The sequence below is a fragment of the Chanodichthys erythropterus genome, chromosome 13, assembly GCF_024489055.1.
Source record: "Chanodichthys erythropterus isolate Z2021 chromosome 13, ASM2448905v1, whole genome shotgun sequence".
In the NCBI taxonomy this organism is placed as follows: domain Eukaryota; kingdom Metazoa; phylum Chordata; class Actinopteri; order Cypriniformes; family Xenocyprididae; genus Chanodichthys; species Chanodichthys erythropterus.
This window is the reverse complement of record NC_090233.1, coordinates 46,723,021-46,737,764: the sequence shown is the minus strand read 5'-3', so window position 1 is coordinate 46,737,764 and position 14,744 is coordinate 46,723,021. Positions and strand designations below refer to the sequence as shown.

General features: G+C 36.2%; 1 protein-coding gene across 1 annotated transcript; it reads right to left on the bottom strand.

The window, feature by feature from the left end:
* Positions 1-2,476: 2,476 nt before the first annotated feature.
* On the bottom strand, positions 2,477-14,153 carry ankrd31 (ankyrin repeat domain 31). The gene is made up of 6 exons (XM_067408248.1): positions 14,081-14,153; positions 10,153-10,295; positions 7,556-7,700; positions 7,376-7,452; positions 7,143-7,266; positions 2,477-2,700 (listed from the first exon to the last, which is right to left on the bottom strand). Exons 1-6 carry the CDS (start codon positions 14,151-14,153, stop codon positions 2,477-2,479), a joined length of 786 nt encoding a protein of 261 aa, XP_067264349.1.
* Positions 14,154-14,744: the final 591 nt, after the last annotated feature.

Sequence of the window (14,744 nt, the reverse complement as noted above, 5' to 3'; positions counted from 1 at the left end):
TCATTATGTGGTGTGTTTATATTGTTTTTAGTCCAGTCAGGTATACTATCCACATGGAGGAACTCAATGGCAGGGCTGGTTGATTGAACAAGTGGTTCTTTTGATGTTTCAGTGTCTGCCAGTTGTTTGTTGGCTGTGTCTAATTCCTCTAATGGTTCAGTGTTCTTTGAAAACTCTGGACTGCAGGTTAATCCTTCATTATGGATTTTGGCCATAAGCAGAGACAGTGAACCAGAGCTGCTCGAGTCAAGCTGTTCCTCACCCTGTAATGGTGATTCCAGCATTGCTCCAGATGGATGAACAATAACATCCTCCTTGAATTCACCTTGTAAACATGAGTCAATTAGTTCATTTAAATGAGGGGACAGTAAAGAAATGCTACATTCTTGACTGCTGCTGCTGTTGTCAGTGTCAGAAATAAACACAGTTTCAGATGAAGCCTTTTGGTAAACATCAAGAGCTGACTGTTCATCTTTGCCTGCATTGTCATTCCGTTGAAGTGAGGGGCAATCAACATCTTTTATAATTTCAGAAAGATGTTTCATATCAAAGTTGAGCAAGTACTCCAAAAAATCATTTTGTATTTTATTGTTGAATTTTGTTCTTTTGACCCGTTTCTTAGCCATAGCAGAGTCGTCATCATTTCTAATATCAGCCCCATAGCTGTCTTGACAACCTTCCAGTACCCTCTTTCCTGCTGACATGGCTTTAGCAGAGTGAACATTATTTGAATCTCCAATTGTGCTCTGACTTGGATATCCTTTATCAGTAATCTGAAAGAGTCCATGAAATAAAAACCCTGAACAGTTTTGGATTACAATGCAAAATTCATATGACAGACTTTGTTTGGTTTAAAAGAAACCACTCACTGAATAGATGTGGTCACGGAAAATATGTGAGCTTGTCTCCTCAGCTACTGAATTGGCATCATTCATCAGAGTTTCACCAGCCTCCCCTAAGAATAATGAATAGAACAACAACAACAAAAAATCTATTAATAAATAGAATATAAAATAGGGCTGTCAGTAGATTCATCTATTCAAAATTCATCTTACAAAATTAAGCATACACCGTTTATCTTAACACGTTCATGTTGTCATAATTTGCTATATCCAGCAAAGTAAACCATCAGATTAAAGTGATACTCACAAAAATGTATTTTCTGAAAGCTTTTTTTAAGGTTAATTTAGGTGTCTTTCCAAAAATAAGACACTTGGAGACTCTAAAAAGACACCAAATAACCAAATGATATAAAGAGTCCATATAATTCATAAATGTGTGCACACCAAAGCACACATAAAAACCAAACAATACAGAAAAAAACTTTTCAGAATTCAGTGTATAGTAAGCATACAGTGCAACAGCAAAGAGCTTAAGTTGCGACACCGAACAGGACCACATGTTCGCACATCAATATAACAGACTCATGAATTCTTACTGGTTTTGCTTTATCCAGCAGACAAACTGTGGGATGTTTCGACATTCCATTCAGTCTGTATTTCACACAGCACAATGCGTGAGGGCTTGCGCACTTCAGAAACAATGACAGAATATGACAGAGCTAGTGTTTTAAAGTGAAACACACACTGGAATGAATAATTCACTGAAAACGCAACGTGAGTCTCTATTCTCTCTGCAATCTCTTTTGTAATCAGCCTGGTTTTCTTTACATTATCGCTGTTTTGGTCTGACTGTTTGAATGAAATCGCTTACTGAATCATTGGACTGAAAACATTCCTGGTGTTTAGCGGCTTAAAATGATCTGATCTCTAACAGAGAAGCGAAATAGAAGGGCTAGAATAGAAATTTCTGCCTACCAGGGTTACAGTTGCATTGTAGATGCTCAGTGTGATAAACTCCTGACTCCCAAGATCATCTAACTGCATGAAATAAATTACATTAATGATGCAATTTCACATGCTTCACTAATTTATTTGCAATAAGATGATTTTAATGTGTTAAGGTTTTTTTAATTAATCACATGCATTAACGTTTTAACATTGACAGTCCTAATAAAAAATAAAAGGCAACAAATAATTTACAGCTAAACATATGTTGTATTGTGTGTTTACAAAGACAACCATTTTCAGAAGACAAATCAAAGGTTTAAATCAAAGGAACAACTACATTGTGTCAAACAAATGAAACTACTGTAGATCTGCTATTACAATTTTAATTACATACTTGTATAACACTGCTTACTTCATAGAACAACATAAATGTAATTAACATTCAATTTTTAATACAAATACATGGAAAATTGCAACAATCTGAACACATACCAGATGTCTATACATTTTGTCATTGACTATTACGGCGATGCCATCTCTTCCACCAAAGCATGTATTATCACAGATAGCATAAAGCTCAAATGATGTAAAAGAACTTAAGAGAACTAACTTACAGAAAATAACCCAATATATAACTGAATGAACTTATCAGATAATTGACAATCCACAGAAACATCTCTAGTGTTTTAGGAACCAGAGAAATCTTGAGTGGCACAAAGAGTCCAATGCTCTGGTGATGATGAATTATCTTCGATATATTCCACTGTAACATCACTGTCTAGGCAGCTGGAGGTGTCTGATCCCTCACTCTCCTGATCTTGAACCAGAGAGGGACCCTGGCAACAGAAGTCCTGTCCTTGGTCTCTCACGAGACACAGTACATTGCTGCTAGTCTGAGGTGATGGTTCCACTGGGAAATGAGGACACACAACACCCCAATTCACACTGAGCCGTACATTCCTATTCACACTTAGATTATAATATACATGTATCCAGGGCTAGAATTTTGCCGCATAATTGTACTCATTTTTGTATTTTGTTTTAAATTAAGTTCGCTGCTTATTGTGCTTAAACAGTCAAATACACACAAAATAACATGAAAATGCCTGTCTAGGCAAGTATTTATGTAAACACAGTGAGTTAGGTTTCAAGTGAATGCAACAGTTGAGAAAGAAAATGCGTGTGTGTAACAGTATAATGGATCCATGCGTCAGGTCTTAAAGTGACAGCAGCCTAATATACCTCAGGGCTCGACATTAAGCCTCGTCATGTGCTTTTCCTAGGAAAAGTAAATCGGTTCTTCACTTGTCTGAGTAAAAAAGTTACTTGTCTGGGGAAAAATAAAAAGATTTTTGGTGGTGTAAATACAATTTCTCCACAAAGAGACAGGCAGCGCAACCCTCAACAGCGTGACCTTGTTACCAGAAATGTTAATCGCGTTTACACTGAATGTGATAAAAAAATCACATTCTCGAATTTCAATGCTTCCCTAGTTATTTTTTGTCTCTTAGTTTTAAAGTGTTGGTTCACCCAAAAATGAAAATTCGGTCATTAATTACTCACCCGTAAGACCTTCAGAACACAAATTAAGATATTTTTGATAAAATCCGATGGCTCAGTGAGGCCTCCATTGACAGCAAGTTAAATTTAAAAGACAAATTTAAAACAGTTCATGTGACTACAGTGGTTCAACCTTAATCTTTTGTTTCAAATCAGTGGTTCAGAGTACGGATGGGCATTTCAAGCAAAAATAATATTCAATGATCGCTGGGAATTATTCAATTATTATTTGAAAATCACACCCCTCCCCCGCATGCACGCACGCACGCATGTAAGCCTATAGGCTACAATCACATAGACAGAGAGAGAGAAAGAGAGAGAGAGCGAGAGGTGAGAAACCATTCACACTTTCAATCTGTATGATAAAATAACAACTAAATTAACAATAAATTAACATAATAATTCATTATGGAATAAGCTATCTTAACTCAATCCATTTAATGATTGTAACATGCTGAAAAATATTAATATAATAAACATAACCGAATGATGGCACTTATTAAAGGTCCCGTTCTTCGTGATCCCATGTTTCAAACTTTAGTTAGTGTGTAATGTTGTTGTTAGAGTATAAATAAAATCTGTAAAATTTTAAAGCTCAAAGTTCAATGCCAAGCGAGATATTTTATTTAACAGAAATCGCCTACATCGAACGGCCAGTTTGGACTACATCCCTACTTCCTTTTTTAATGACGTCACTAAAACTTTTTTGACTAACCTCCGCCCACAGGAATACACAAAAAAGGGGGCGAGGTACTCTTCTGAGTGAGTGCTAACGTTGTATATTTTCTGTCGCTGCTTGTGGAGATTAAAGAGTTCAGTCTCTCTGGAATTATTGTCTTTTGTGTTCATTCGGCACAACACCACAATAATCCACGTGTAAAACTATGTGCAGCACACGTTATGGTAAGAGGCGTGACCTTTCCGGGCAAGGAGCGCTAAGCTGCTGTCGAATCATAACACAGGAACCGCTGGCACAATCAGAACTCGTTACGTATTTCTGAAGGAGGGACTTCATAGAACAAGGAAGTCATCAGCCCGTTTTTATGACAGTGGAAACAGCGGTATAAGTAAATTATAAGTAAATCATAAGTAAATTATGTGAAAAATACTGTGTTTTTTTACACGCGAAACATGAACACATGTTATATTGCACACTATAAACACAATCAAAGCTTCAAAAAAACACGAAAAACGGGACCTTTAATATAACAGTCCGATGATCCATGAACAGGCGATCACCTCAAGCCATAATGATTTTAGGCTAGATTTTATCACGTTAAAACATATTGTAAACAGTTTGAGTGTAAGCTAAACACTAACGGCACTAATATGAAGATTAATTTGAACTTCTGTCATAACAATAACATATCTCATATTTTTATTTAAAAGAAATGAGCATGTCCACATGATCGGGATGAAGACAGGAGCACAATATGTTCACGATTATTCTGGCCGCAGAGAATACCCTCTCTGATGGCACAGACGTCACTGCTTTTGTTTTAGCGCTTGTTTCGCAGTTGTGCTGTGATGGAAATGAGAAACAAGATGACTGGCAGATGCAACGACATGGTTTATGTGTTGAAGCTTGAAACCGTCATTTTTAGCGAGTTGGAGTGTGTGTGCAAAACAAGGCTGAGAGTCCCACTCTAACCATTCAGTGTTTGCAAGCACCATGGTACTCGCATTATCGTGCATGCATGGTGTTATTTTTCAACTTAGTCCCCAGTGGTCCATAGCAGTGGAAAGCGTATTTGCCAGATTTTCGGAAGTATGGCACTCTGGCATGGCTTTGGTCTGTAGAACAGCACTGTGAATTTCCAAATCAACTACATAATGACAGGTGACTGTCATGTATGATTCGGTTGTAAGCACTGTCCATGAATCTGTCGTCAGTGCCATTTTTTCAACACTCGTTAATTGACTTCTCAGCTCCCTTACATTGTCATCAAAAAGTTTCGAGTCTGGCAGTGACCATTCTTTTTCTGTCCCCTCATTTAAATTAACTCTCTTATTAGACATTGTGTTCTTCTGTTGTTCTGTTGAGTGTTGATTGACAGATTTTATGTGCGTTATTGGCAGTGCGCGCCACCTGCTGGTTACATTAACATCTCACCACCGCATCAGCACCGAAAACATGGATTTTTTTTTAGACAACTATCGCACAACCTAGTCGATGTTCTATAATGAAATCAACTAACCAAATATTTGAAAATCGTGACACATGCCTAGTTCAGAACGTGTACCAAACTGGCAAAGTCACATGATTTTAGTAAACGATGCTTCATTACATCATAAGTGTTTCGAAATTTCAGTGATTCATGTGACTTTGGCAGTTTGAAACACGCTCCAAACCACTGATTCGAAAAAAAAAGTTCTGTAAAGCTTCAAAGCTTCATGAAGCAGTGTTTTGAAATCACCATCACTAGATATAGTTGAATAAAGTCATTAGTTTGTTTTTTGGGGGCAGAAAAAGCATTCTTGTCGCTTCATAACATTAAGGTTGAACCACTGTAGTCACATGAACTGCTTTAAATATGTCTTTAGTACCTTTCTGGATGTTTGAAAGTTTAAAATAACTTGCTGTCAATGGAGGCCTCACTGAGCCATCGGATTTTATCAAAAATATCTTATTTTGTGTTCCAAAGATGAACGGGTGTGGAATGATATGAGGGTGAGTAAGTAAAATTTTTAATTTTTGGATGAACTAACCTTTAAACAGGCTACTTGTCTGGTTGGGCAAGTAAAATTCTCTCACTTTCCCCTTCAAAAAAATCCACATGTTCCAGACAAGTATTAGTGTTGAGCCCTGTACCTTTTTCCCATGCTATTGATGTCAAAATTGTGGCCAGTGAAAATGTCTAAAGCTGCTCTAAAACAATACATAAGGCGTTTCTCAATGTCAAGGAAGGATCCTCGGAAGCCAGAATTTCAAGGATGCTACCTCATCGACATCCGTCAAAGGACTGTTCCAATGTCGAGGATCCTCGGAATTTCAAACAAGGACCGAGTCCTTCGTTTGAAAAATATCCCATACACAGGAAAGGATGCATATGTGTAGCCTTCGCGCTCTTAAATCACCCACAATCTTATGCGCGCAGCTTTGCAATCTTGTTAAAAAATATTTTAAAAAATGTTGGACGTTAGCGGGCAATATGCTTTCAAATGTAAGTATATTTACGTTACCAAACATTTGTTATAACTGTAGTAAATATGTCAGATAAATAAAGTTTAACGTTTAAATGCCAGTACAAATTACTACCGTATTGATATTATAAATTATACAAATTACATTATTGATGGCTAACTGAACCGGACCATCATTTAACAATTGTTAGCTTGGTTGCCGTCACCAGCATTTCTTTTATAAATAACTAGTTAAGTTGTCCAAAGTAATTTAATGTTAATATTACACCATTATACCATTCACAGCGTTATTCATAGATTTCTCGTCTTTTTTAACAGGGACCAAGGAACAAACGGTGGCGTTCATACGTCTCCGTGTAGAAAACAAGCAGCTGTTTACTGGGGGGTTCCATTTACGTGTTCTCCGAATGCTAAAGAGGAGCCTCGCCTAGCCTCTGAAGGAAGTGACTTGGAAGGAAATTGAAATTTAACGTGTATTTCATCGTCGGGTAAATGTTGTGATCATCACAGTGACTAGTTGAGACTCTTGAGGGGTGCACGTTTACTGCTATTAAATATTCCATGAGCCATATCTAGTTCCCACCACCCATGACAAATGTAGGAAAGAACCTTTGAAAGGGGCCTCCAGAAACTTCATGGATGGATCATAGTTTGGTTGTCCTCTGCTTGGACCAGGAATGGGTTCATCTTCACAAGACTGCAGGCTGCTTTCATGCTCACTTGTATCAGCAGTTCCTTCAACAGTTGATTTCTGAAGAGGAGCTCCTGTGTCCTCCAATTTAAATGAAACAAAAGTAACTGATCAGTAATCAGATCATGTGATGATGTCAGAGTCATTGACGGCAGATATTTTATTTAATGATGTATCACATTTGACTTACTCTTACGGAGTTCTGGTTGTTTCTTTTGCTCAAATGTGGATTAAATGCAGAATTAGTGGTTCTGGGTGGACTTTCAACTGTGCCAAAATTAAGCAAAAAAAAAAAAAATGTTAAGAATGTTTTTTATTGTAGGAATAAAAAAAAAAAGAAAAAAGATTTGCATATGTAAAGAGAATACACCTGTAAAAGGATCTATTTTAGGCTTTTGCAGGTATTTCTCCATCAGTATGTCCAAAGATGTGTCGGTGGTCATGTCCATAGGGGTCTTTCCTCTGTCACACTTTGATAATGGATCAGCACCGTTCTTCAGAAGTAGATCTACTATCTGTAAGCATATGTATTTAATATAATATCACAGTCTCTGTATTTTATAAGCATATTTTTAAAGGGGTCATGACATGAGAAATAAAATTTTCTTTATGTTTTGGCATATTAGAGGGCTTTGTATCATTATTACATCCTGCAAGCTCCATAACTTAAAATGTCCTCATCTTCAATAAAAAAGCATTTATATAATAAAGCTATAAAAAGCTTAGTTTGGATCTGAGGTGGCATGTGACGTCACAGGGGCACAATTATCAATCACGATTAATCGTGTGCAAAATAAAAGTCTGTGTTTACGTAATATATGTGTGTGTTATGTGTATAATAATTATGTATATATAAATACTAGGGGTGTGACGAGATTTCTTGTCGAGGCGAAAAGTAGTCTCGTGATTTCAATACCCAGCATTTTGAAAGTGGCTCCCTGATGAATACAGATATCTCTCAATATTAAAGCTATTTTAGGCTGGCCAGTGTAGTTGTAACCATCTCTCAGCTCTGTATCAAAGAAAAATGTGGTCTTATTTGCATGACTTACATGAAAACGAATAACAGTTTTCTATTAATCTTATTAAGCACAAACAATAAGGTTTCATTTGTTAACACTAGTTAATGCACTGTGAACTATGAACTAACAATGAATGACTATTTTTATTAACTAACATAAAAAAAGATTAATAAATACTGTAGCAAATATATTGCTCATTGTTAGTTGATGTTGGTTAATACATTAATGTTAATAAATGGGACCTTATTGTAAAGTGTTACCATTTTTATTTATACTGTTTTTATCTCTATGATCAGTTTGTGGAAAGGAGTTCAGTTAGGAGGTCAAAAGTTGTAGAAGCTCATAAATCATGTACAGTAAGGTCTGAAGAGTCAGTCAGTTGAGTTAGTAGCAAAACCTTTTACAGTGCTTGAGTATTGTTGTCTTTTACAGCATATAATTCACACTCAGAAAGTAGAACTGAAATGATATTCATTACATGATTAGTTAAAACATTTCAAATATACCTGCAGAATATTTTTTTCTAGTCATGTATTTTGCCATTGAGGATTTCTTAAAAATAGTGTGTAAAAATCTTGTCTCGTGAACTCAATCTCGAGTCTTGTCTCGTGAGCGTCCTGTCTCATCACACCCCTAATAAATACACACACATACATGTATATCTTTAAGAAATATATGCATGTATAAATATATATATTTATATACAATTTATATTATATATAAATATTGTATATATAAATATAACATTTTTCTTTTATATATATATATATATATATATACATGTATGTGTGTGTATTTATATATACATAATTATTATACACATAACACACACATATATTACGTAAACACGATTTTGCACACGATTAATCGCGATTGATAATTGTGCAGCCCTAGGCACAATCATTTGTATATGACTGCCTCTGGAGCAAGACAATGCTACTTTTACATCATCACATCATTGTCCCCGCACATGGATGTTCAGTTGATGAGCAGAGAGGGGATCGAAAGTAGTTGTTTATGATTGTGATAAGAACAAGACTGCAATGCCACTCAGACGTTGTGTTGTTCCTGGCTGTGGAAAAACATCATCTTTGCATAAGCTGCTGAATGATATTGATGTCAGAGAAAAATTGATTCATTTTTTTTTTTAATGTCAGTGCTGACTTGCCAGTGTGTATCGTATATTTTACCAGCAACTGTTTTGAGAACAAGGCGCAGTACGATACTGGCTTAAAAACTTTTGCTCAAAGATCAGGCTGTGTCAGCTGTTCTGGAACCTGCAAGAACCCTGCAAACAATGAATAATCCTTTATAATGGCTGAAGCTGTCCATCTCGCGGCGCGAGTTTATCTGGACACTTGACAAAACTCCTGTTATTATCAGTGATGCACTACACAATGAATCTCTTACTGTATTACATCTGTTTGCATCGTTAGTTATGGTGAAAGCATTTCGTGAGTGTAAAATTGCTTTGAAATGATGAGATCACTGCATTCATGCGATCAACAGACTATCTGTCATCTGCTTAGTACTCATCACTGCAACCTTCCATGTGATGGGAATAGATCTAAATATAATGTAATAATCAACACTTTTCATGATTCATTAATTTCGACAGCTTTAATAGTAAAAATGTAGTAAAAGTATTCGAGAGGGTTCCACATGTAATACTTAATTTCATTTGCAAAGATGTCAGCCAATCACAGCAGTGGGTGTTTACACTGAAGTCTCATAGCAGACACGGCCCTTCAAACAGAACGTTCAGATCAGAGGGCTAAAATAGCTAAAAATAGCCATTTATTTCTAAATTACATTTTTTTTAATGTAAAAATCATATTAACATTATAAGTGCACCTCCAGAAACATTCTAAAATAATAAAAAAAACTACAGTTCATGACCCCTTTAATAATAATAATAGTTAACCACTGAATGCTATTTACACACCTTGTAATACTGATAGTGTATGGCATCATGTAAAGGTGTAATTCCATTATCTCCCCTGCAGTTGACTAGGGCTCCAGCTTCAAGTAAAATTTCTGTCATGTCATAGTTGTTTCTGCACACTGCCTCATGGAGTGGAGTCCAACCTAAGAATTAATAGAGCATTCAGTTGAGAAATGTTGGTCCACAATGCCATCAGGTGGAAATGTGTGCTAACTTCAACCAGGATGCCAAATAAAACCTGTAGCAGAAATAAAAGTGAAATCCTATCCATCTTATTTTGGAACGCATTAGTAAGCTATTTTCTGCTAATGTGAATTCAGATTTATTAGCAGCTATAGGAAATTGACTAGAACAGGGGTTTTCAAACTGTGGGTTGCAGAGTGGGAAAAGGATTAGTCTAGGGCTTGTAAGAATTGAAAATATCTAAAGATATTTTAAAATGAACAAAGACATTCGCTTTACTGTTTCAACCCCCTCTCTCTTGCTACAATACATGCTGTATACGATTAATTGTATATGATTTTTTCATCTCACACATCTATTTTGTAATTATTTTAAGTGTAACCATAATCAGATATTGACATTAAACCCTTTCAATTACAAATGATGTGCTAACTAGTTTTGATTTAATATTAACATTAATGTGCTCCCTGCGCTTATTTCCGTCGTTGGTATAAGTTGCAGTGGGTGGTAATAGACAAGAAATGTACAGTATTCTAACATCTTACTGATGAAGTTTCTTTAGTCGTTCGGCAAACCTTACAGTCTGAACCGCTGTAAGAGTTCCACCCTTACAGATGGTGCCGAAACCCGGAATGAGGACATTTTTTCACAGTTGAATTTGTGAATGGATTAAAGCTGACCATCTTACCAAGGAATGGGTAAGTCTGTTTTAATTGTTTAATGGTATGATATTCAGATCTCCTCAGGGATGGAAGGGAAAATTTCTGAAAAGAGAGATGTATTGTTTGCTTTATGGAGCAAAAAAGTTGAGCCGATCTTTAACGGGAAATACATACCAAAAAATCAATTCAGATGATGACATGCTCGCATATTGGGACATAATTGGAAAACATCATAAGAAATCAAAACATGGCGAAATAATTGAGGCTTTAAACTACAGCTGCATGAGTTAACAACCTTTCTATCTTCATTTATGGATGTTAAATGTGAAGAAGTGCATTCTAAAAATGCAGAGGTACAAAAGTGTGAGGCAAAGATTCAGGATCTTCAGTCACAGCTAGATAATTTACTAGCTGAACAGTTAGTTCTGACTGAAAAGTGTAAAAAACACAAGGAGACCATTGCAGATCTCAAGGCTAAGCTAAATGCTCAAAAATCTCCCAAAACGCTTAATAGCGATGGGGCTAAAAAGCATGTTCACTTCTTAGATGAGGTGAATTGCTCTGATGAATCTGGAAAGTTTTGTTCAGAGGCCACTGCTCAAGAAAGTTTGCCTATTTCAGTTCTTAAGGTGATGCAGCTCCAGAATAGTGCAGAGTCATGTACCAGAATGCATGGTGTTCAAGCATTAGAGAGTCATGGAAATCCTCAAACTCCAGGAGAACACAGCAAACAACCCTGTGGCAAAGAGAACAGGTTTTGCAGTTCCTGTCAGAAAACAGGCCATACAGAGGAAAAATGCTGGTCACTGGGTAGGGGTAGGCCTCCACCTTATTTTCAGAAAAATAGGAAACCACATTCTAAGAGCAAATATCAGTGCTCATTTGTAGGTAAAACTCTAAGTGAGTTAACTGCATCGTTCATTCAAGGCCTCCAACTATTAACCTCTCTTGCTAGTGGATTATCAGCCCAATAGCAATGATCCTGTTTGTATTTCCAAATCTGTAATTGTGCTAAACACATTGTGCGCATAGAACACATTAAAGTTGTTTGTGATACTATATGTACACATAGACTAGCTGAGTTTATTCTTTAAAACACATGATTGCTTTACTGTTAGTGTTGGATTAAACTAGTAGATGTTATTCATTCTAGGCCATGTATCTTGTGTAAATTGGAATAATAAGTGTAGTACTGAACTTGTATAGCAATTTCTAGTTGCATGTGTGACTATGTTGAATTTATTTGCCTCCTAAATGGAAAACTCAGCTATTTTCCATATAGCTAGAGTAAAACCATTTACAGGAGCACAGAATTGCCATGTGGCTACAATGTGATTCACAATTGTATTAACCATAAAAATGTTTTCCTCACAACAGGATTCAGAAACTCTGAACATTGCACTTTATCATGCTCTTTAACAAAAACATTGGTGTTGGTGTTTTTGAGCCGGATCAAACCTCGTGCTCACATTCTCATGCTGGCTCCCTGTTACAACAGGACCAAATTTGCATCACAATTGTAAAACACCCTCACCTTTGTTTGGAGCATGATTGAATTTACACATAGCCACAGCTAAATACAGCCACATAGATTTGATCTTCACAGTCAAATCTACATCTACATATGCCTCACAAAATGTTTGCATGCAGTATTTTTTTAAAGTCTTTAAGTCTAGACTGCACTATAACTGTGAATTTCATCCAGTTGTTGTTGTTGTTTTTTCCTTTGGATTTAATAAATCACTTAGTTATTTGTCTCACCAAATTAAATATCAAAATGTTAGTATTTCTCATTCTTACTTAAGCACAAAATTTGTATTATCATTAATGCATTTGAAACAATTCTGAAGCTTATTTGATATGTTTCTTTGTATTTTGTCCATTTGAAATGTAACAATGTTTTTGGACATCAATCCAATTGAATCTCTGTATTTGGTTACACTGAATATTTTGCTGATACTCTTAATGAAATGGGGTGTTTTAAACCAACATTTGTTGTTTTGTTATTATGCAATTTATTTCAATGTTTCCAGAAACAGCTTGTAAGAGCTTGTAAGATCTTCTTTTATTCTCGCCTTGACCACTTTATCAAGTACATCAATTTGAGGGCTTATTGCCAGAGACAAATTTAATCTGACCACATCAAACCTCTGACCAATGACAAATGCCATATGTATGCTTTTGCTGTTTGTTGTGCTGTATGTTCTTTTAAATCACAGGATCCCTGCTGCCAAAGTTCAAATCCTGTGTCTTGTCTCAAAGGAGGTACAACTGAGTTCTACCATTATCAGTGCCTTCTTGGAGGTGTGAAGTGTTCGATGGATGATTTGCATATCTATGAATGGTGCGACACCATTTGATGGACCTTCTCATGCAGGACTGAAAGGAGAACAAAGACTATTGCAACAAGTCTGGACAAGAAGTCTGAAGTTGACATCTATACACAACAGAAAGCATGTCTTCATGGACTGTGCCACCTTTTGACACATGAGTGTGACCAACAGTGCCAAGGAGGGACTGTAAGAATTGAAAATATCTAAAGATATTTTAAAATGAACAAAGACATCTGCTTTACTGTTTCAACCCCCTCTCTCTTGCTACAGTGGGTGGTAATAGACAAGAAATGTACAGTATTCTAACATCTTACTGATGAAGTTTCTTTAGTCGTTCGGCAAACCTTACAGTCTGAACCGCTGTAGGAGTTCCACCCTTACAGGCTGCACAATATACCAACATTAATTAGTAATCGTGATATTGCTTAGTGTGATTTTTGAATCGCAAATGCTGTGATTTTTTTATGCATCTCAGAGTGGCTCAGAAGTAGTAAATGGTAAAACTATTTGCGAAACAAACCAATGTGTTTATGATTAAGATAATAAATTAAAATAATATGATAACAAATACCAGTTTGCAATATCAAGCAGCATAATGGACTGTTTTTCCCCCCCAGCTAAAATAACTGGAAGCAGATGACACGGGAAGCCTTTCACATTCAGCTTACAAATGGCTGCACCCTCACTAACTCTAAAAATAAGGTTGATAGAGAAATGAACAATTTTATGATATCCTCCAACATGTCTTACCTGCATGATCCGTTACATTAACAGAAACACCAACTGTGAGAAAGGCACTGACGTCTTGAATATCTCCCCTCATTACAGCCAAATGCAGCTTTGTCTCTCCAAATCGATTCCTCTTCTGAATGGTTTTGAGTGATAGGGATCTCCCTGTCTTTTGTTTTATAATGCCTTTGCCATGAAAACCTAAGGAACAGAATTTGGGGTATCTAAGGGTATATCATTAGGGTACACATATGCCTAATTGTACTAATGTCAAAAAAGTTATTACGTTTCTAGCCTGGCTTCATATTTCTGTACAAAATCAACAAGAACACATACTGTAATGGTACGTATGTACAAATTTAGCTTAGTTTTTTTTGGTCAAGTCTGAGCACTTGCCTGGACTGACGAAGGGTTTAGTGAGTAATGTCTGTTTTTCACTTGTGTCTGGACTCTCCTTCAGTGGCCTGTACATACACAGAAAAATAACATTTGCAAACATCATTTTGAGCTGATTTATAAGGTATAGAGCAGCTGAATTAAATCAGTAACATACAGTGGGGCCTAAAAGTCTGACATGACGCTTAAAACATGCTTCTATCATTTTTCTAATTTGATAAACTTTTTTAAATCACAAATTATTAAAGAGTACACATGATTTGTCCTAAATGATAACAAGATCATTTGT

Excerpts from the sequence above, each read along its gene's own strand:
- ankrd31 (XM_067408248.1), bottom strand. The coding sequence starts at position 14,153 with ATGAGGGGAGATATTCAAGACGTCAGTGCCTTTCTCACAGTTGGTGTT. Across the intron at positions 7,453-7,555 it reads TAAAATAGATCCTTTTACAG|TTGAAAGTCCACCCAGAACC; the intron begins GTGTATTCTCTT and ends ATTTTGGCACAG. Across the intron at positions 2,701-7,142 it reads AAGCAGAGGACAACCAAACT|TGGAACCATCACCTCAGACT; the intron begins ATGATCCATCCA and ends CTCATTTCCCAG.